At 36.3% G+C, this 23,993-nt stretch overlaps 2 protein-coding genes across 2 annotated transcripts; one reads left to right on the forward strand and one right to left on the reverse strand.

The window, feature by feature from the left end:
• The first annotated feature begins 1,214 nt into the window (after nt 1-1,214).
• On the forward strand, nt 1,215-21,387 carry LOC137387065 (signal recognition particle subunit SRP72-like). Its single transcript, XM_068073355.1, has 16 exons — nt 1,215-1,346; nt 6,093-6,207; nt 6,644-6,764; nt 8,782-8,928; nt 10,224-10,335; nt 10,454-10,529; nt 11,115-11,253; nt 11,360-11,491; nt 12,091-12,219; nt 13,679-13,816; nt 15,006-15,101; nt 15,212-15,393; nt 16,151-16,279; nt 20,665-20,825; nt 21,020-21,062; nt 21,154-21,387. Exons 1-16 carry the CDS (start codon nt 1,238-1,240, stop codon nt 21,275-21,277), a joined length of 1,953 nt encoding a protein of 650 aa, XP_067929456.1. The 5' UTR covers nt 1,215-1,237; the 3' UTR covers nt 21,278-21,387.
• LOC137387067 (uncharacterized) lies at nt 7,673-8,719 on the reverse strand (the record flags this gene model as incomplete). The annotated part of the gene is made up of 1 exon (XM_068073357.1): nt 7,673-8,719. A coding segment is annotated over one exon (1,047 nt), but the record flags the coding sequence as incomplete, so codon positions are not given.
• Nucleotides 21,388-23,993: the final 2,606 nt, after the last annotated feature.

The following is a 23,993-nucleotide window of genomic DNA, read 5'->3' on the forward strand; positions in this document are numbered from 1 at the left end:
TGTGTCTTTGTTATCACTTGTGGCTACATTGTCTCATTATGGATTTGGCTCATTATTTAACTTTCTGGTAGATGTGAGAGATTCGTTTTTGGAATACAAGCAGTCATTGGAGAAAGTTTACTTATCACATATAGGCCTACTGTCTCCTTTCATATAAAAGAACCAACAATTCAAACGATAACATTAACATAAAATTTGGTGTTTTTCAATTTAGCTTTCAGTTTACGGTGGTTTACAGTATCAGAAGCCTAATAAACGTCCAGAAAAATGAAGTTAGCGATATATCCCTTATCTGTTAATGACAAGATGTGACCAAGAGGTTGTACCAGCTAGCTCTCCCGAGAGCGACCAGCTCAGAAACCATGTTGACTGTCAGAGAAAATTCTTGTTTGACCCAAAATATAATAAACCATGACCCATAAATATAATAAATATTAATATAATAAATAGATATAATGGTTTGTTATATCTATGGTTTGACCATAGTATTCACATGTGATGAAAGGAAGTGTTTCAGGAGTTTGCAAGTGAGAAAAGTCAATAAAATTGAAATTCAGAAACAAATATATGTAGGCCTACTTGTAAATGCAATTGGAAACAAAATACGCCCACGTGTACAGTCATCTAGCACTAGTAACTAATGAGAAACATACATTTTGCATTCCAATACATTAGATGTAATTGGTCATTACTCATTAATTATTAGATAAGCTCTATAGGAACCACCTAAAGGCAAAATCGACAGCCACAATATTCTACAACTGTAAAAACATTAAGTATCAGTTAACTACATCGTAAAAGATATGCATAAACGAAAGCCGTTTTGAAAATCTGCCAAAAATAAATACACACTATGAATGATGAGTAGCCATGTTGCAAAGTTTGTCGCAAAAAATTTGTCTCTACGTAATGTAAGGTAATATCTTACTTTAATCCTTATTAGCAAGCCACGCTCCAGCGTCAAACTAAATAAAGCGTTTTGGCAATGCAAGAATGTGAGCAATGCAATGTTTTGGCAATGCAGCGTTTAATCGCAAAGCGTTACAGCGGCTCCGTAATACGATGCCTGGAATAAACTAAAGAAACTTGGAGGTCGCCGAATGAGCTAGGGCCGACGTAATATCCACATTATAGTATTTTCAATCGATTTAGGCTTAAAAGATTAAGGCTATAGAATATGACGGTTGGCACCAACTAGTCCCTTCGCTAGATCAGTAGTTGGGCTAGAAAGTGCAACATGGCGGTGGCGAAACAAGAATCGCAAAAACTGTCCACGTTATATGGAGATCTGCAACGCTTTGAAGAAGCAGGAGATTATACAAAGGCTATTCGAGCAGCCGAGACAAGTAATTTAGTGACTTGGAATTTTAAATCAAACTTTTGTTTAGTGAAGTATGAAAGAAACTCAGCCATTTTTAATGTCTAAACGATAAAGGTTTATTGGCAAACGTCGAAACTGACTCATGAAAATTATCTGCCAATGGCTCGCATGCTGCGAATTTACTTCCAAATGTTTTATGTAATCAATGCAATAACTTCGGTTTGGTCTATCGATACGTACAATACCTGACAAACTAAGTAGTTACGACAAATATCAGTATAGTTTGGACACACAATCAGCAATGCATGGCTTTACATCTTTGTACTCGAATAACTTTCGAGTTTTTACAGATAAATTTCTAAAACTTTTATATTCCAATTCTTTATACTGTCAACACTGTAATTAGTTTAATTTTATAATATTTTGTTGACTAGGGTGTAACCTACATACAAGGGGCATACAAGTATCACAAATTGTCACATTTTTGATGAATGAAGCTGTGATCGAAACTCTCTAATGTTATTTTTTCAACAGGTTTCAATAACTCTTTGCAATATGATAGTCCTTAAAACGACAGTTGGAGTCGGGGAATTTAGTTTTAGTGTTTGTATGCTAGTCAGCCAGCAAATGACTTGACAATCCTCTTAAAATTTCAGTTACAATGAAAGTTGCTCACTAAATGAAGAGAAAATTGAAAAATCTTTTCAAAAATATATCAGTTGCATTCATTAAAAAGCTGAGCATTCTGTCTATATATGAATACCCATAGTAGCCTATCTGGATGAGAGACGACAAACATGTTAAGGAAAAGATTGAGTCTGAATTAGATTCTAGCATAATGCTAGCTGAGGAGTTTAGCATGAAGTCATGAAATATTGGCATGTGTATTGAGTGTGTGTACAATCTATGACATTGCATAGCTATTTGCAATGTAATATGGATAAATGCCTGTCTGCATAACTGGAAGTTCAAATTTCAAATCCAATGCACAGCGGACTTATCATTGCTAAAACGTTGTTGCTATATATAGACAGACAGACAGACAGACCAACAAAAGACAAAACCTGAGATTTGTTTATGTAGAGATAGTATTTATCGTCGTGTGCAAGATAAATACTTTATCTTCTAGTCAAAGTTTCTAACCCTAACAAAAGTTTCTAATCCTTCCAAACAAAAAAATCATATGTGTTAGAATCAAAACGATTGAGAGTTTAAACAGCTGAACAGCACATTACTTGTTAACTTTGACTAAAATCGGTTAAAGCACATCAATTACATAAGTACTTTTTCATATATTTCAGTACATCATAGTCTTGGCTTTCGAATGAGCCTATATTCAATACACAAAGAATAATAGAACTATGAAAAGCAAGGTGTCAAAAGTGTGTCCTGCAATAAAAAACACTTGGTTGTGGTTCTCACAATGTGATGTCATAATTATTATTTAGCTTTAGGTCATCGATACCTTTCGCTGCCATTGAGGCTGCGATTTTCTGTGGCAATTTGTGCTTTTAAACCCAGAGAGCGCTAATAATAAACTAGCATTCTAGATCATCAACAATGCCCAGGGATCGTGCTTACGCCTGACCAATACAAACACATGTTCTGGGTTAATAGATTTCGGGTGATTATTAGAGTTTGCTTTTTTCATCCTTTCGTTCATTATAAACATTTATATTAATTATCATCACATCGTTTTATATGATGGCATTGTTTGTCCCATACAAAAATGATTAATAACTTGATTAATTACCAATTAGTAATTAAATATCAAAAAGAAAAAAAATATAAAAATTAAAATATTTATATTCTATCGAATAAGTTATATGAAAAATAGAAAACAGGTGTATCGGACAGGTAAATTAATCACTCTGTGTATGATACTAGCTTATAGGCAGATTAAGTTATTTACAGTAGGCTTCTCTATTTTGAACAATCCTGGAGTGCACTGAGTCAACCCCAATGATTTAGTTCTATTGACTTCTACAACAAAATCAAACAAAAACAGAAAGGACTACTAACAACATACCTGGATGTTAACCACCTGTGGTGGTAAAGGTAATGAAATCACATCGATTAAATTGTGACCTGCAGTGGCGTGGCCCTAGGACTATATGTAAGTTGCACTTTTGCGAGATCATGCAATGCTTGAAATTAATTAGCCTCAGTCGTGCCCCTCAACATCACAATAAAAAGAGAGGGCTTGTGCATAATATCATCGGAAAAATATAGTATGGTGCTCGGAGTATGGTGCATGAGTTATTTATCATAAAAATAATCTGTACATTGAGAGCTAATGACACTGATTCCTTTGACATCTTCATTGGTTCTCTAGAGTTGTCCTACCTTCGCCTGCCACCAGTGTCATTATCGTAGTTGATAAATACAAGCGGTAAGCGATAAAAATGAACGGTAAGCGATAAAACTAAGCGGTAAGAGCACACAACACCGAAAATGAAAATTGCGATGTCATAATTTACGCGCCTATACCGTTGAGCATTTCTGTGGTAGAGCTCTGGGGAAATCCTATAAACACCAACCAATATCTGTCTCATCGTGTCAAACAATGGCTCATTTGAAAGCCAAGATATTGAAGAACCTGAATAAGCTGAAACCGTACTTATGTAATTGATGTGCTTTAACTATTTTGTCTGGTACCGTGTAGAGATCATGTAGCCTAGTTAGTTTGTAAATTAATCATCCGGTACTGTGTAGAGATTATTTAGTTGTTTTGTAAAGCCTTGATAAAATATTTATTGTTACAACCAGGCCTAATAGCACTCGTCCAAATTTGAAACATTGAACTCTACGCAACCTACAAGTATTGTTATGTCTACTTACAATTGGCTAACTTACACTCTTATCACGTCAACCACTTACTAAATAGATCAAAATTTCGTTCCACCAAAATCATTGTCTGATGTAATAGCAGCTATCTGTTAAATTTTGGTAAACCTTCTTATAGATTATTTAGCAGTTGTACAGTTGTTGTTTAGTGTTTAATTCTGTGTATTATTGGCAAGAATGAATTTAACAATGTGTTGTTTATGGCAGATGAAGGTTCTCACTCTCTGTATCACTGATATACTTATATAGTACTGGTTCTCACTCTCTGTATCACTGATATACTTATATAATACTGGTAATCACTCTCTGTATCACTGATATACTTATATAATACTGGTATTCACTCTCTGTATCACTGATATACTTATATAATACTGGTACTCACTCTCTGTATCACTGATATACTTATATAATACTGGTACTCACTCTCTGTATCACTGATATACTTATATATTACTGGTACTCACTCTCTGTATCACTGATATATAATACTGGTACTCACTTTCTGTATCACTGATATTCCTATATAGTACTGGTACTCACTGTCTGTATCACTGATATTCTTATATAATACTGGTACTCACTTTCTGTATCACTGTTATACTTATATATTACTGGTACTCACTCTCTGTATCACTGATATACTTATATAGTACTGGTACTCACTCTCTGTATCACTGATATACTTATATAGTACTGGTACTCACTCTCTGTATCACTGATATACTTATATAATACTGGTACTCACTTTTTGTATCACTGATATATTTATATACTAGTGGTACTCACTCTCTGTATCACTGATATACTTATATAGTACTGGTACTCACTCTCTGTATCACTGATATATTTATATACTACTGGTACTCACTCTCTGTATCACTGATATACTTATATAGTACTGGTACTCACTCTCTGTATCACTGATATATTTATATACTACTGGCACTCACTCTCTGTATCACTGATATACTTATATATTACTGGTACTCACTCTCTGTATCACTGATATTTTAATATACTACTGGTACTCACTCTCTGTATCACTGATATACTTATATAATACTGGTACTCACTCTCTGTATCACTGATATATTTATATACTACTGGTACTCACTCTCTGTATCACTGATATACTTATATAGTACTGGTACTCACTCTCTGTATCACTGATATTTTAATATACTACTGGTACTCACTCTCTGTATCACTGATATACTTATATAGTACTGGTACTCACTCTCTGTATCACTGATATATTTATATACTACTGGCACTCACTCTCTGTATCACTGATATACTTATATATTACTGGTACTCACTCTCTGTATCACTGATATACTTATATAGTACTGGTACTCACTCTCTGTATCACTGATATACTTATATAATACTGGTACTCGCTCTCTGTATCACTGATATATTGATATAGTACTGGTACTCACTCTCTGTATCACTGATATACTTTTATAGTACTGGTACTCGCTCTCTGTATCACTGATATACTTATATAATACTGGTACTCGCTCTCTGTATCACTGATATATTTATATAGTACTGGTACTCACTCTCTGTATCACTGATATACTTATATAGTACTGGTACTCGCTCTCTGTATCACTGATATACTTATATAATACTGGTACTCGCTCTCTGTATCACTGATATACTTATATAATACTGGTACTCGCTTTCTGTATCACTGATATATTTATATAGTACTGGTACTCACTCTCTGTATCACTGATATTTATATGATACTGGTATTCACTCTCTGTATCACTGATATACTTATATAGTACTGGTACTCGCTCTCTGTATCACTGATATACTTGTATAGTTCCGGTACTCACTCTCTATATCACTGATATACTTATTTATAGTACTGATACTCACTCTCTATATCACTGATATACTTTTTCAGTCCTGCGAGAGGAACCTGCAGAGATCGAGGCTCTTCACTGTCTGATTGTCTGTCTCCTTCAGCAGAATGAGTTTCAAAAAGCTTTGGATAAAATCTTGAAATTGAAAGACTGGAGGTAGAAAAAATTCAGTTTTCTATTATGGTCATCTTATGGCAGTTGCACCAATGTTCGGGATTCTATTTTTAAATAATGAATTAAAATTATTGATTAATATAATGTTTTTCTGATACTGCTTTAGGTACAGAACAAGCTGGTAACACAAATTCATAAATCTCATAATTCTTTTTGCCGAAACCCGTCGTTGTAAAAAGTTGAAGATAAAAGGACCTAAAGCGCCTCACCTATGAACAACAGGTTGTGTTCGGTTTTTAGAATAGCTATTTTTGGTGACAGAAAGGGCACTCAACATTCTACTGCCTTCTTTTTCAAATCAACACTAAATATTACTTTGCACTTTGATAGGCAATCATCTAACTAGGATTTAGATGAATAGAATTGTCTATGGATGTAGAGCCATAGTTGTTGTTGAGCTAAGGCTATTGTTATACAGCGGGCTGGTGTTTGAGAAGGCATATGCTGAGTACAGACTTTACAAGAACAAGGAGGCACTGGCTACGCTTAAATCCCCTTCCAAACTTGACTTGCGATGCAAAGAGTTACTAGCCCAGCTGGTAAGAGGACATCTTTTCCTGGAACACCTTTTTATTTCGAACCAGAATACAGCTGGTCTCTGCTCTCTAAAATCTTTGAATTAAATGAGATGGTGTCATTGACATATAAGCGAGTCACTGCACTAAAGGATGTTAAATAGTTGAAAAGTTTAACTATAGTTAAGACTTGGGTTAATAGTTGGTTCAATCATAAAGTCTCAACTTATTCACATTATATATTTATATGAGAATATAGTAGTTCCTCACTAATTCATATTCCCAACACTTTGCGGGGAAAAAAGATATTCATTAAAAGTTACCTAAATTAGAGGTTAACTAAATGAAAGTTAACTAAATACACAAGATATGTAAATCTCTCTTATACTCTGGTCTGGTGAGACCCATCTGGGAGCATAATTGTGATAGCAGACATCGCAGGTCGCTGTTTTCTTGTTATGTTTTTGAAATTTTAAAAGTGCAAAGTCTTGGTGACACTTCTCATTATGTTTTTTAAACGCCCTCAAAATTATCATCTGAAACGAAAAAAAGTTAGTTTAACATGACTATGAGAGCTGCGTTTGAAAAAATCATGAATTTCTTTCAAAGAAATGGGATTTTTTCATTTACATTGATTTTTTGACTGTTGTGATTTTTTTTGATAATTTGATAAATGTGAGTTTGTTGCTCATTTTTGCTCATGGAAATTGCCTGTGTTTTGCATTGCCCATCAGAATGCTGGTAAGCCCACTATTCAGGATGCTAATTTGCTTGAATTTAAATTCAAAATTTCTTTTTATTCAACAATCGTATAAACTTGTAGTGTACAAACTACATGTAAGTTGGAGTAGAGCTACTAGCAATTACACAACAAGCATGAGAAGAGCCAATGACACGAAAAGGCACTATGTATGTGAAATATTTATCAATGTTCATAGATGCTGTTGATCATGTGAAATATAAATACCCGCTTGCCAGTTTTTTGAGTACCTAGCCGGTTTCCCATTTTGGAATGAACGAAAGACTGGTGAGGATGACAGTGAAGCTGTTGGTGATGACAATGTGACAATTGGTGATGACATTGAGACTGGTGGTGATGACAGTGAGACTGGTGGTGATGACAGTGAGACTGGTGGTGATGACAGTGAGGCTGTTGGTGATGACAGTGAGACTGGTGGTGATGACAGTGAGACTGGTGGTGATGACAGTGAGACTGGTGGTGATGACAGTGAGACTGGTGGTGATGACAGTGAGACTGGTGGTGATGACAGTGAGACTGGTGGTGATGACAGTGAGACTGGTGGTGATGACAGTGAGACTGTTGGTGATGACAGTGAGACTGTTGGTGATGACAGTGAGACTGTTGGTGATGACAGTGTGACTGTTGGTGATGACAGTGTGACTGGTGGTGATGACAGTGAGGCTGTTGGTGATGACAGTGAGACTGGTGGTGATGACAGTGAGACTGTTGGTGATGACAGTGAGACTGGTGGTGATGACAGTGAGACTGTTGGTGATGACAGTGTGACTGGTGGTGATGACAGTGAGGCTGTTGGTGATGACAGTGAGACTGGTGGTGATGACAGTGAGACTGGTGGTGATGACAGTGAGACTGGTGGTGATGACAGTGAGACTGGTGGTGATGACAGTGAGACTGGTGGTGATGACAGTGAGACTGGTGGTGATGACAGTGAGACTGGTGGTGATGACAGTGAGACTGGTGGTGATGACAGTGAGACTGGTGGTGATGACAGTGAGACTGGTAGTGATGACAGTGTGACTGGTGGTGATGACAGTGAGGCTGTTGGTGATGACAGTGAGACTGGTAGTGATGACAGTGAGACTGGTGGTGATGACAGTGAGGCTGTTGGTGATGACAGTGAGACTGGTGGTGATGACAGTGAGACTGTCGGTGATGACAATGAGACTGGTGGTGATGACAGTGAGACTGGTGGTGATGACAGTGATACTGGCAGTGATGATGGTGATGATAGTGATGCTGACGGTGAAAAGGGATTTGATGTTTGTCTCTATTTATTAGCTGTACAGACTTGAAGATTTTGAAGGATCATATGACCTCTACAAGGATGTCGCCAAGAATTCTCAGGATGACTACGAGGATGAGAGGCAAACTAACGTGTCCGCTGTTGCTGCTGCCCTCAGTCTAAGCAGCTCCTCTGTTGATTTGGTAGTTATCTTCTTTTAATTACAAGCAGGTTCTTCTGTAAGGTTGACACTTTTTTCCTAATTGGTAGTTGTCATCTTTTTGACTGCTTGCGCTTATACCTTTTATAGATATGTATACAGGCAAACCCGAATAACTCAAACTTCAGGGGACCGAACGAAGTGTCCAAGTTATCAGAGCGTTCAAGTTATCAGAGCTCTATTACAAGTCCATGTATTTATTAGTAAATAAATGTACATATGCAAACTATATATAAATCAAATGCATAAATGGCTTGTTGCAAATTAAAAGGCTTCTACTGTAAAGTTAAAAAAACAGTTTCATCAGAAAGTATAGAGACTTTTCTATCACTTGAGATTGGTTTGTCGTTTTAGGTGATGTGATTGTCAGGACATTTTCAGATTAAAATTGGCAAAACTTGAGCGCTGTTGAAATGCTCAGAAGAAAAGACATCTTTTTTTGAGCGTTTTAACCAAGATCAAGCTAGCCGATTTTTCTTTGTTTTGCTTTTTTGTTTTGCTTTTTCTTTAGGTTGCTTTCGGTGGGCCATCGCTAAGCGAATGTTTGGTAAAATTTGATTTTTTCCAAGCCTATAAAAAAGTCATTAACGAAAATATTTTGCCGATGATGGTAATAAGGACGTCTAAGAACTCCTAAAAGTTGAGACTCTGTCTTGGAATATAGTGATATTCTAAAGCGATAACAACTGTTCCCGTAGCTGTTGGGCAAATAACTGTTCGAGTTAACCAAGTTGAGATCCGAGTTAACGGAGTTTCGGTCGAGTTATCTAAAGCAATTAATCATTGCGTATGAACGGACTAAACAAATCCGTTCGAGCTATCCGAGGGCGAGTTATTCGAGTTTGATTGTATAAGGTAAGTGCATAAGCTGTACATCATCCATAACATCAATTGTGTGGATATGATTGGCTAGATCATCAATTGTGTGGATATAATTGGCTAGCTCATCAATTGTTTGGATTATGATTGGCTAGCTCATCAATTGTGCGGATGATTGGCTAGCTCATCAATTGTGTGGATAGGATTGGCTAGCTCATCAGTTGTGTGGATATGATTGGTTAGCTCATCAATTGTGTGGATAGGATTGGCTAGCTCATCAATTGTGTGGATATGATTGGCTAGCTCATCAATTGTGTAGATATGATTGGCTAGCTCATCAATTGTGTGGATATGATTGGCTAGCTCATCAGTTGTGTGGATATGATTGGCTAGCTTCTAGTTTGTTATGGCTGACTATGGCTATGTTAACTATCTCAAATAAAGCCATATTTTGAGTAGGAATCCCCCGACCCAGCAGATGACAATTACGACAGATGTTATAACGCTGCCTGCTTTCTCATTGGCCGAGGAGACTACAGTGGGGCGGCTCAGCAGCTCACGCGATCTGAGAGTAAGACTACAATTTGTTCATCCTTTTTCTGCGTGGGACATATGAAATGTGTTGTGTTCTGATTAGAATCCTGAGGTACATCAAGAGCGTGGAGAAATATATTTTTGTGCTGTTTTAGCGCTTTGCAGAGAAACATTAGATGAGGATGATGATATGACAGAGGAGGAAAAGGAAGATGAGCTTGCTATTATAAGGTAACGTACTCAGTGCTCAGATATAGACAGCACCTGATCTTCTACTTGTATATTAAGCACTGGATTTTCCATTATTGTCTGCTGGAATAATTTACTAGTTGAATGTCCAGCATTGCATGGGTATTAAAAAAAGCTTATAAACAGTGGTGGGTAATTTAGTTATTGGCTAATTTGAGTAAGCTGTATACGTATTGCTAAACTTACTAATAAAAGCTGTGGGAGCAAGCTTTAGTGATGTTGCGCGTAACACAGAGTCGCTATGCAGATTTTAACCCAGGTACAGGTTTTTCATTGGTAGTTTTTAGTCGCTATTACTGGACATAGGGTGCACAAAAAGACAAACATTGAGATTTATATACAATATGTAAATTGAGTTTTTCACACACGAGACATCTAGCAAGTCTGTTCAAAATATCTCATGAGATCTACTGTTTAACAATACAGCTGTAGATTTCCATACACACAGTGCATTTAATTACAGGTAATTTGTATGTTTAGCACCCACAACATTTATTGATCCTAGTGATAGGATTGAGTCTTATTTCAAGCTTTCTTGTTCTAACATATTAGCATACAATTTTGCAGAGTTCAGATGGCATACTGCGCACAAATGCTTGGCAATACAACAGAGGCTATGAAGATCTATAACGCTCTGTTCAAGAAGAAGCCCAGTGATATGAGTGTGACAGCAGTCGCTGCCAACAATGTTGTCTCTATCAATGAGGTCTGCTCTATATTTCATTTTGCAGTTTAGTGGCTGGTGGGCTGTAGTCCTTCTATAGCTTATCATTGTAGTAGTTGTTTAACACTCTTTTCGTTGTTTTTTTCAGGACCAGAATGTATTTGACAGTAAAAAGAAGATGAAGTTAGCCTCAGCCCCTGAGCTTAGTAAGAAACTTACATCCACACAGCTACGAAATATAGATGTAAACAATTGTCTCTTAGCCTACTATTCTAACCAGGTAAGTATGTTTCTTAGCTTGTGATTCTATCTGGGTATGTATGTTTCTTAGCTTGTGATTCTATTTTGGTAAGTATGTTTCTTAGCTTGTGATTCTATTTTGGTAGGGATGTTTCTTAGTTTGTGATTTTTAATACTTTGAAATTATTAAAACTATAAAAAAATGATGTTTTAATTTAATTTATGCAGTCTTTCACTGTCCACTTCTGAATCTGCCTATTCACTTCTAGAATTTTGAAAAATTGATCGCGATCGCTAGAATTTTAAGTCGCTGTGATATTTTTCAGGTTTAAGTAGACGTCGATATGGTTTAGTATTTTGGTTATAAATATTGCCCGAGATATCGTTGAGGCATAGTTGTAAGTTTTTCTGATTGGGCAGAAATTTTTCTATTTAACCAATCAAGAATTTTCTTCTATAACTTCTATAAGTAACAGTACATGGAATGGGTAAATTTCCAAGGCGAGATAACTCACGTTAGTAGCCTAGCCACGATCAAAATTTGCAAGTTTTCTCGCGATGGTTGCGAATGGGTTAAGCAACATTTACACACGCTTCAGTTCAAACGCAATGTTAGGTTGTTTACTTTGTCTTGTCTAGGGAGACGTCTGCAGGAATTGCTGTCAAAAACTGAAAGAGAAACATTCTGATCATGACACGGCAGCTCTTATAGAGAGTTGTCTTCTCATCAAGGCTAGGCAACCCGCTAAGGCTATTGAACTGTTGCAGGTAACTTTAATGGGTACCGATAGGTCATTGCTTGGTCAACAATTAATGCTTTTGGTAAACTTACAAACTGTATATTAGAAATATGACAGTATGTACTGTTAAGCCCCTGCATAGCCAGTTAATCTGCACATATTTTTACATAGTATGTTGAAACTGCCAAATCGGAAAAATTATTTTCATAAATAATGTATATATTCATTTTAGAGCCAATATTTCCAAACCAAATGCATATATGAAACCTTAAAAACTAAACGTCAATACCTAAGTTTTACGTAGAAGCTAAATACTAGAAATATTGTGATAATCAGTTAACAGAGGTTTATATGGTTGTTTTACTATAGAAGCGTGTGAAAGGAAGTGTAGGCTTGGCAATGCATTTGTTAATTGGTTGTGTACTTTATACACATCTAATTTACATTTTAGATTAACTTATATTATTTTCTGTTAATTTATGCTTCATTTTTAAATCCTATCTCAGTTTTATTCATAATGAAAGGTCTGACTGTAAATAAGTACTACTAAATTAGGAGATTGTGTTTTCAGGTGCATAACATTATTGTACCTACATAAATGGGTTAACTAATTGACAGCGGGCATCGGTTGTGTGTTAACCAAATATCATACCATCAACATTCCTCCTATATGTGTGAATTACATTGAGTATCATCTTTTAAAACCATTCCTGAGTATGCTAGCTTAATATGGCTATGAGATCAATCTAGAACCTAGACGAGTCCAGTATCTGTGAGAGCGTACATGTAGAGGATGGCCATATTAATGTCTGTTAGTGTAGGCATCAAGTGAACTCTTGCTAGGTCATTGTTCATCATAAGACATGGTTGAATGTCTTCAAGTCTTACGCTTGGAATGTTTTTCGACGGAATCGAATATCTGTGGTATTGTGTTATTTCGAAATAGGCCTAGTGTCATGGTATTTTGTTACGACAGCTTTTAAAGTTTACTAATATGTGAGTTTAGAAATTATGTGTAGGTTATCAACGGACTGCTAAATGATCTTCTCGGTGTCAAGTTTGCGCAAAAGACAATTTTTTATAGTCACTGGCTAGCCTATGTCAACCCAAATTACTCCATGTGTATATTCATTCATCTACCTTATTAAATGCATCGCTAGGAGCATGGGCTAGCAGGAATTTTATCGCTATCGTAGACAGTGTACCAATAAGGTACGTTTATGTTTGTGATTTTGTTGGAACAGTTTGGTCACGGTGAAATTATGCCACATGATTGACATTCTGCAGCGGTGAAAGGCTACAAATCTAAATTTTAAAAAGTATATCAAGAACCAGTTCTATATTCTCATTGATTTGTGTGCCGTTATGCCTGCAAAATGATCACTCAATAACTCTTATTAGATCATATCTGTGGTTTCGTTATGCAGAAGTCCTAGTTCCTTTATGTGGTAGCAGCACTCGAAGCCAGAGTTATATTCATATTTTAGTCATATATGAGTTCAACAACCAGCCCGAGTCTAGCTGCTCAGCTCTCCTTAGCTAGCCTTTATCTATCTGTGGGTCAGATCAGCAAGCTATGTGAAGTCTTGCGAGAGTTGGGCCCCGTCACATACAAGCCCGCAATTGTAAGTAATATTTTTACAGGTTTTTAGGTTGTTTGCTTTGCTTAGAATCCATGGTACGTTTGGAGCTTCTTTGCTGGGTGGTCTAAGCTTTGTGTAACTGGCCTGTTTGTTCTAGAATAGTCAGTGGTCGACATGCCTGACACACTTCATATACAGTAGACAGACGCTCCTTTAACATAAAACTTTAATGCAAAGAGTTTCTGTACAGTTTTTGCTTCGTATTACGTAAGAAATTGCACAGAACTTGAAGTGTCAAGTTGGTGCAAGTTCTCAAATTTGATTTGAATAACGAAAGTTGTGTAGTTCACCTTAAAAATATCCTTTTTTTCCTTGCCACATTTAGTAAAGAAAACAACACATAGGGGTATCTCTATTATATATACAAGTACCCTGGCAGTCTAACGTGCTGTGAGAGATCGTCAGGTGTGTCGCAGAGAATAGGTAGCCGCACTATTATTCAGAAATATCTAAAGGCAGTCAATTGGAATTGGTGCAGGTGTGACGGAGATTGGTGTTAGAGTGTCGGCGTACCAATCTGAATGTCACAAGTTGGAGTCTCGTTGAAAGCGATCTTTTATCTTAACCTCTAGTTCTTCGAACAAACAGACAGACATCGTTTTACTATAGTAAATTTATATGTTGTTTTTAATTTATATTGGGCATAAACATTATTTTTTTCTTTGCAGCGTATACCTTGCTGTCTAGAAAAGTATTGAAAAAAATCGATTTAACTTGACATTAAAGGTGTGCGCTCGTCTCAACTTATGAATCCTAAACCAAGCCAAAGGAATAAGAGAAGAGAGAACAATTGTCAGTACAAAAATTCATTAAATTAAAAATCTAAGTTTAGTTTTTTCTATTTGGGATCAGTCTTGTACGATCGGGGACGAGAAAAGGCAGTTTGCATGTATTTTACTGTTCGTATAACGTAAAATCCCAAGAACAAAAATGTTCTCGTAGTCGATTATTTGCGTTGTAGGAACGTCTACAGTACTTAACTAAACTAATTTACAGGGTTAGACTTGTTTTAGGAGTTGTGTACACTCATCATCAGTTGAAGTTCATAGTTAAAAACTTAAATACTAATGCCATAGGGAGCATAAGTAGCGTTTCTAGTTTGTTATAAACCATAAGCTGTTTGATTCGTCTGCCACATTGGATGCTGTAGCCCGGTGTTGGTTTTCTGCAGGTGTCACTTCTAGTCAGTCTCTACCTTAGTCAGCAGGATGAAAGTTCCATCTCAGAGTTTTTTGCCGAAGTTATTTCCTGGTATGAGCGCAATGAGGTATGTAATGATTGGATGTAGCCGAGATATTATTGAGTTTCTTTTGGCAATGCTTCGTGTTGTTAGTTTAGAACATACGTATAACATATAGTATTGCTGCGTGTGTACAGGATGGGAGTCGTGCCCTCCAGGATATACTTAGGGCTGCTGCCGATTTCCAACTCAAAGCACAAAATCCCCGGCTAGCTGCCAGCTTGCTTGAAAAGTTGAAGAAGTTGACTCCTGGAGACCGTGGAATCCTGAGCATGTTGTTTGCCGCCTATTCACAGTTTGACGCTGACAAGGCAAAGCAGTAAGTATTTTTATCTTTTGCCTGGCCTGTCTGAAATCACCTCATTTCACACTCAGGTAACTTAGCTATAAGTGAAGAGATCGTTTAGGCACGTAGTATGCATCAATTTAGGTACTCGGTCTAAAACTTGGAGTGAAACATATTCGTTTGTGAAGATCTTCAGTTAATCAGAAACTAGCATCCAGGCAGACCGGTGCGCCGTAGTAACTATGTGCACAATTATTCTGCACTATGGCAATGTGGTTTAGTGGTGCAGATCATGGTATGCTTTGCTGCTAAACTGGATGTATGAGTTCAAATCCTGGGCAGTGCAATGTTTTTTCGTAACATTCACCTGTGGCTTTTGACAGACACTTATTATAGTAAATATCTGCTCTAGACCGATATACAGCATTTTGAAGGCGCAGCTGACACCAAAGCTGAGAGAAGGATACATGTATTTTGTATTTTACTACTTGTTCATGTGGTACAATGAAGGCAAAACATTTACTCAAAACTTTTTTTTGAAAATTTTTATGTTTTTACTCTGAAGTTTTAGTTGTTATTTTGTTAATATTTAAAAAAAATATCCTATTCTGTGTCGCTTTATTTACAAAAATGTTTTATTGGTAATTTAAAAAACAACAAAAATAAAAAAACGGAAGTATTCCGTTCATTTGAAGTAGGTATATTTCCTGAGCCTTATTGTTTTCATCAACCAACTAGATTTAATCTCTAATCTCACATACCCTAACACATACACTTTGTTGTCCATCAGGGTGAGCAATGAGCTTCCATCAGTAGAGAGCCTGGCTGAGGCCATAGATATAGAGGCTCTTGAGAGCTCTACCGCCCTTTTCTCACACAAGTCTAAGACAAGGAAGGAAGATAAACCATCTGGTGATGGGTGAGTCAAATTGGAATGAATATCAGCTGAAGCATTCATTTACTCATACTCAGACTAGTACTCTACCATAGCCAGTTGAAATATCATGTTATATCATAGATTATATACAGACCCTACTTTTCGGACTATTAACAGCTACTTTTTTCTGATGATTTTAGCCATGTGGCTTATATAAGGGCTGTTCTGTGGCTTTTTCTTTCTCCGCTAGGGCACATTAACCAGAATCTCCGGTTAATGCGCCTCTAGCGGGGAAAGAATAAGCGAAACAATGCGTAACCGCCTAACTTGGATGATATACATATTAGTAATCATCCCACGACCAAACAAGCGGATGCGAAGTTTGAGTTTTTATGATAAATGCATGTGCACACAACTTACGAGAATTATTCATCAACAATGAGACGAACCCTTGTCTTGAAATCTCATCAACAAATTTAACTATCGTTTTTTAGAGTCGTTAATGTATAATAACGATACAAAACACATATAAGCCTATTTAAATATATTACCAAGTCTTTGTATACCGTCGGCATTATCTTAAAACTTACCCATCTGATCGGATTATACACAAATAGACAAATTAATTTGACTGAAATTCTTCACAAAACGCTTGACAAGCTTGGTTTAATAAAAGTTAAGACCGGAAATTGAAACGCCGAGCGACAGAGAATAGAACGATTAAGTCGTGCGCATTTCACGAAAAAATAACGTGCGCATTTCACCAGTCGATAGCATTGTCGAATTGCCGAAGGTTTCTGTAATTAACGTAGGAGTACTGAAATCATTTCACGAAAGTTTCATTTTTGCCGATTTCAAAGTAACTGACATTTTAGACACTCTTGAGTGCTTTGGTATTCTAACTGATGTCCAACGCAGTGTAAGTAAAGGAAATGACGATGATTTTTTTTCTAATGATCCTCATGAGGTTATTACAATATTTAATTATAAGTTTGGATGGCTACAGAACAATGACTACGTAGTACAGATTTTCTAAAAATCTATATAAATATCACAACTTTTTGATATTGCTAGCTATGACGTTTTGAAATATAACAAAATTGTGCATTGGTTTTATATTATCACTATATTAATAATATTGGTTATTCTAATAATATCAGTGCATTTTACTTCTAATATTGGCCAATATTGCATTTCTCCTATTGCAGGGGGAGATATAAACATATAATCTTTTCCTTTCATTATTGCTATTTGTTGTCTATAATAACACCCAGTACATTACAGCTACCATTGCAGTTATCCTATTGCACTGCTGTGCCATTTGACTGCTAATATTGCATTTCTCAACTATCAGTATCCTTTCTTTTTTTCCAATATCTCTTTGGTTGTGGGCTGTATGACAGTGGAATTTCTAGTAGGTAAAGTATCATACTATAACTTAGATGATATACATACTAGTAATCATAGGTAGAGTATCATACTATAACTTAGATGATATACATACCAGGAATCATATGTACGGTATCATACTATAACTTAGATGATATACATACCAGGAATCATATGTACAGTATCATACTATAACTTAGATGATATACATACCAGTAATCATAGGTAGAGTATCATATTATAACTTAGATGATATACATACTGGTAATCATAGGTAGAGTATCATACTATAACTTAGATGAGATACATACTAGTAATCATAGGTAGAGTATCATACTATAACTTAGATGATATACATACTAGTAATCATAGGCAGAGTATCATACTATAACTTAGATGATATACATACTAGTAATCATAGGTAAAGTATCATACTATAACTTAGATGATATACATACTAGTAATCATAGATAGAGTATCATACTATAACTTAGATGATATACATACTAGTAATCATAGGTAGAGTATCATACTATAACTTAGATGATATACATACCAGGAATCATATGTACAGTATCATACAACAACTTAGATGATATACATACCAGTAATCATAGGTAGAGTATACTATAACTTAGATGATATACCTACCAGGAATCATATGTACAGTATCATACTATAACTTAGATGATATACATACCATTAATCATAGGTAGAGTATCATATTATAACTTAGATGATATACATGCTGGTAATCATAGGTAGAGTATCATACTATAACTTAGATGAGATACATACTAGTAATCATTGGTAGAGTATCATACTATAACTTAGATGATATACACACTAGTAATCATATGTATAGTATCATACTATACCTTAGATGATATACATACTAGTAATCATAGGTAGAGTATCATACTATAACTTAGATTAGTGCTGGGCACGAGTACTTCTTGGTCAACGGGTTTAGACCCGCCCCCTTCTGTTCGGGTTTTTCGAGTATCGGGTAGCTAGTAGTGCTAGGCTCGGGTATTTCTTTGCCTACGGGTTTTTCGGGTATCAGGTTTATTGATATGGATTTTATGTTTAAATTTTCTAAACAGATATATCTTCAAATTTACAAAGCAATTATTTTTTTTCAATTTATTTATCATTTTTCATAGTTTTATTGACTGACATTCGTACTCGCAGCGTTAACAGGTGGATTGTTAAACAGTCAAGATAGTCTGGGGCTACAGGGCATTTTCGTGTCAACGGGTGGCAGAAGATAGGGTCTATGGTAGCTTAATACTTAAACATGTTCTATGTACCTCTGACCTTTTGTAGATGGTGCTCCAAATATCATAAAAAACTTTACATTATCGGATTTTTCCGTTAGTAAGGCTTAGTAAAACTTAGTTATAATGAATTATGTAATCCATAATAGCTAGCTGTGGTAATCAAGTTATTAAATTTTATAGTTATTAAGTTAACTGTTAACTCTGTTAAGTTATTAACAGAGTTATTAAATTTTCACTGCTACTATCAACGCTAATAGCTGTTTTTAACAAGGCGATAGCGGAAACAGACTAAGGACCTATGTGTTATCGGTGATAGCGAACACGCGCCGTATTAAAATTTGCTTAGATTTGTTTACGAAGCCGATTTGGCTAATTGCGCAAATAAAATGTGATGTATTTCTTCTCACCTTTTAATGACAAGTAATCACTGCTTGACTACAACATTTCTAGTAGGCATAGTAAATAAGGTATGATACATTTTATGCTATCTATTAAATTAAAGACTCGTCAAACTCCATTGTCATGCCTCCTTAGCAAAAATGAAACAGAGATGCCCTGTGGTCCCAGACTAAGAGCGCAGGGTGCAATAGACCGAGTTTTTGTTAACACTACCCGACGGATCCGTGTACCAAAACCCGAACTTGAAAGCCAAAACCCGAACCCGAAGGACCGGAATACCCGAAATCTCTATTACCCGATACTCGAGAGAAGATAAACCCGCGAGTTCAACGAGTATTACTACCCGTGCCCAGCACTAACTTAGATGATATACATACTAGTAATCATAGGCAGAGTATCATACTATAACTTAGATGATATACATACTAGTAATCGTAGGTAGAGTATCATACTATAATTTAGATGATATACATACTAGTAATCATAGGTAGAGTATCATACTATAACTTAGATGATATACATACCAGGAATCATATGTACAGTATCATACTATAACTTAGATGATATACATACCAGTAATCATAGGTAGAGTATCATACTATAACTTAGATGATATACATACCAGGAATCATATGTACAGTATCATACTATAACTTAGATGATATACATACCAGTAATCATAGGTAGAGTATCATATTATAACTTAGATGATATACATACCAGTAATCATAGGTAGAGTATCATACTATAACTTAGATGATATACATACCAGGAATCATATGTACAGTATCATACTATAACTTAGATGATATACATACTAGTAATCATAGGTAGAGTATCATACTATAGCTTATATGATATACATACCAGTAATCATAGGTATAGTATCATACTATAACTTAGATGATATGCATACTAGTAATCATAGGTAGAGTATCATACTATAGCTTATATGATATACATACCAGTAATCATAGGTAGAGTATCATACTATAGCTTAGATGATATACATACTAGTAATCATAGGTAGAGTATCATACTATAACTTATATGATATATATATACCAGTAATCATAGGTAGAGTATCATACTATACCTTAGATGATATACATACTAGTAATCATAGGTAGAGTATCATACTATACCTTAGATGATATACATACTAGTAATCATAGGTAGAGTATCATACTATACCTTAGATGATATACATACTAGTAATCATAGGTAGAGTATCATACTATACCTTAGATGATATACATACTAGTAATCATATGTACAGTATCATACTATAACTTAGATGATATACACACTAGTAATCATAGGTAGAGTATCATACTATTTTAAACATATTTGTAGGCTTGAGTTGCTGGAGAAGAAGAAAAAAAGGAAAAAAAGGAAGGGAAAGCTGCCAAAGGAGTACAACCCAGCGGTTGATCCTGATCCAGAGAGATGGTTACCGAGACGAGAACGATCGACTTGGAAGGGTAGAAGGAGAGACAAACGAAAGGAACATGTTGGTAGGTATTCTTGTACATTGATCATTATCACAATATAACACAATACATAAGTTCATCTCATTAGTACCTTTTAATGTCTTTGCTTGGGTACTTGTTTGCATAGGATCTGATTGCTATGTCACCGTCTGTCATTACTGATGGCTGTTTTCAGGAGCTCTCTCAATACTTGGTGCATTTTCTACATATTATTTTAGGCAAAGGAAGTCAAGGGACTGCTCTTTCAGGAGGACCAGAGTTGTGAGTCACTTTCATACGCAGTGTTTCTATTCACATGTAGTTAATATGTAGTCACAGTAGTTACTGAAGGAAATATGGTTTGTATTATTAGGGACATCACGAAGATGGAGACGAGTGAAGCAGCACCCCAACCAGTGCCTGCATCTTCTAGTAAGGGATACTCGGCTAGCAAGCAGCAGCAGAAGAAGAAAAAAACAAAGAAGGGTAAAAAATAGACTCTACCATCTGATGTTGCCTCGTGTCTTCATCGTTAAATCTGTTACTTGCCTTTTCTATCGCACCTTCTACACAGATTGTTCAATAAATAAACTTATTCTGTTACTTATTGCGTCTTACCTTTGTTCAGCGTTCCTGTCGCTATTTTCTAGTTCAGCAGAGGTTTTCTGTCACTCTTCACAACATCAGCAGATCTCTCAAGTGTGCTACTGTTTTTGTATACCATTATCATTTGTTAGTGAAAGTTAGAGCTGACTCTGGTACTGATCAGATCTCCTAATCCTTATTGGAAACTAACTTGATCCAGATGCTGACACAGATTTGTAGGGGTATGCGGTTGATTGTTTCCTTTATGGCAGAAAATGTACACAGACACTGTTTTACTACGATAAAAAAAGTTGTCTGTCTGTTTGTCCGAAAGGAGGGTTTAGAAGTTAAGATGAAAGATCACATTCAACGAACATTGAACTTGGTAGACTGACCCTCTAACACCTGCACTAATTGTATGCCGTCAGCTATTCCTGAATAACTGTGCACCTACTTATTCTATGCTGCATACCTGACGATCTTTCATGGCATGCTTGACTGCCAGGGTAATAGTGTATATAATAGAAATAATAACCTATGCATCGTTTTTGCTCCGAAATGCAGCAGGAGAGAAAATGATATTTTTAATGCTAATTATGGGATTCTCATTATTCCAATTGAAATTGAGAACTTGCACCGACTAAACGCTTTACGCTATTTTTTAAGTAATACAAGCAAAAATTTTACACAAATGCTATACATTAGCTGGAATTTGTGTGATTGGAAGTTTACATACAAGGGGCATTCACTGTGTTCTTCAAGGATTTTTATGTTCTTTTTAAATTTCTCCAACAGCTGCGCTTTCACTGACGAAGCCTGAATTTTAAGTGAGGTATGTTGTAAATTATTTTGGGACTATTATAATTCTGTATAACTGAGCTGTGGCCAATTAGTAATCTCCAGACTATAGCTAATTATTTATAGCTTTTCTATAGCTAGTGCTGATGGACGGGCAATAGCAAACCATCCATAACTGCGCTATAGCTAGGTGCCTATAACTTTGGTCTAGACTCTGGCTAAATTGACTAATAATTGTCTTTAGCCCAGCTATAGCCACAGCTGTACTATGGTTAAGTGGTTATAGCCACATCTGAACTATGGTTAAGTGGCTATAGCCACAGCTGTACTATGGTTAAGCGGCTATAGCCACAGCTGTACTATGGTTAAGTGGCTATAGCCACAGCTGTACTATGGTTAAGTGGCTATAGCCACAGCTGTACTATGGGTAAGTGGCTATAGCCACAGCTGTACTATGGTTAGGTGGCTATAGCCACAGCTGTACTATGGTTAAGTGGCTATAGCCACAGCTGTACTATGGGTAAGTGGCTATAGCCACAGCTGTACTATGGTTAAGTTGTTATAGCCACAGCTGTACTATAGTTAGGTGGCTATAGCCACAGCTGTACTATGGTTAAGTGGCTATAGCCACAGCTGTACTATGGTTAAGTGGCTATAGCCACAGCTGTACTATGGGTAAGTGGATATAGCCACAGCTGTACTATAGTTAAGTGGCTATAGCCACAGCTGTACTATGGTTTAGTAGCTATAGCCACAGCTGTGCTATGGTTAAGTGGTTATAGCCACAGCTGTACTATGGTTAAGTGGCTATAGCCACAGCTGTACTATGGTCAAGTGGCTATAGCTATAGTCTTAAGGTATAGCTAATTAGTTTTTGCCTCATCCTGATGACTTGTTCGTAGCTGTGCTATAGTGAAGCGGCTATAGTCAAATTTTAGCTAATTGGTTATAGCTGCTTTATGGCTAGCTTCCTATAATAGCTAAGCAAGTATCATAGCCTTGCTATCATGGACACATCCTAGCAATATAACTAAATATTATAGAGCGTATCTAGTACAAGGATAATACCCTTGTGGTGTAAAAGTGGGAATCGGCATGATTGCAATGTAAGAATACAATTGAATAAGTCTATAACAATGAAAACCTGCAGTTGCCAATGTATTTGAGAATGTCTAGATGTTTTCACTCACAAACACTAAGGTAGTGGGCCTCATGCTATGATCAGAACTGATGGCTGCCGGGCTCATTCAATCATTTAGAAACAAGCATGAGGCTGAGGTCAGTCAGCTCGGGGAGGATAATTTAGATGAGGGTGAACTACAGGCTTGTATCCTTCTTTACAAGTCCTACACGGTTGCTGTGGCTCAGTTCACTGATGTGGTAAGCTAAGTCTAACCTTTATATAAGTGTTTTAGTCTGGTTCATAGGTAAGTCATCAATTGGACAGTTGCTGTAATAAGACTCATAGATGTGATCAACCATCTCTTTCGCAGCTGCTGTGGCACGATTGATAGATATAGCCAGCCATCTTTTACACATTTGCTGTGGCGCTGTTCATGGATGTGGTCAACCATTTTTTTTGCTGTTACTGTTGCACGGTTTCTAGATGTGGCTGGCCATTTTTAAACAGTGTATGTAGCACAGTTTATGGTCATGGTTGAAATAGGTTATACTTTTATACAGGTACTGTAGTATAGCACTCAGGCATAGTAATAAAAGTTATGGTAGTACTGCACAGTTGCTGGTGCATTGTTCACAAACATGGGAAGACAATTCTTGCTTTTATACAGCTGTTGTGGCGTGGTAAAACAAGTCATGTTCTCACTCAGT

This window comes from Watersipora subatra, chromosome 2 (assembly GCF_963576615.1).
Source record: "Watersipora subatra chromosome 2, tzWatSuba1.1, whole genome shotgun sequence".
Taxonomy (NCBI): domain Eukaryota; kingdom Metazoa; phylum Bryozoa; class Gymnolaemata; order Cheilostomatida; family Watersiporidae; genus Watersipora; species Watersipora subatra.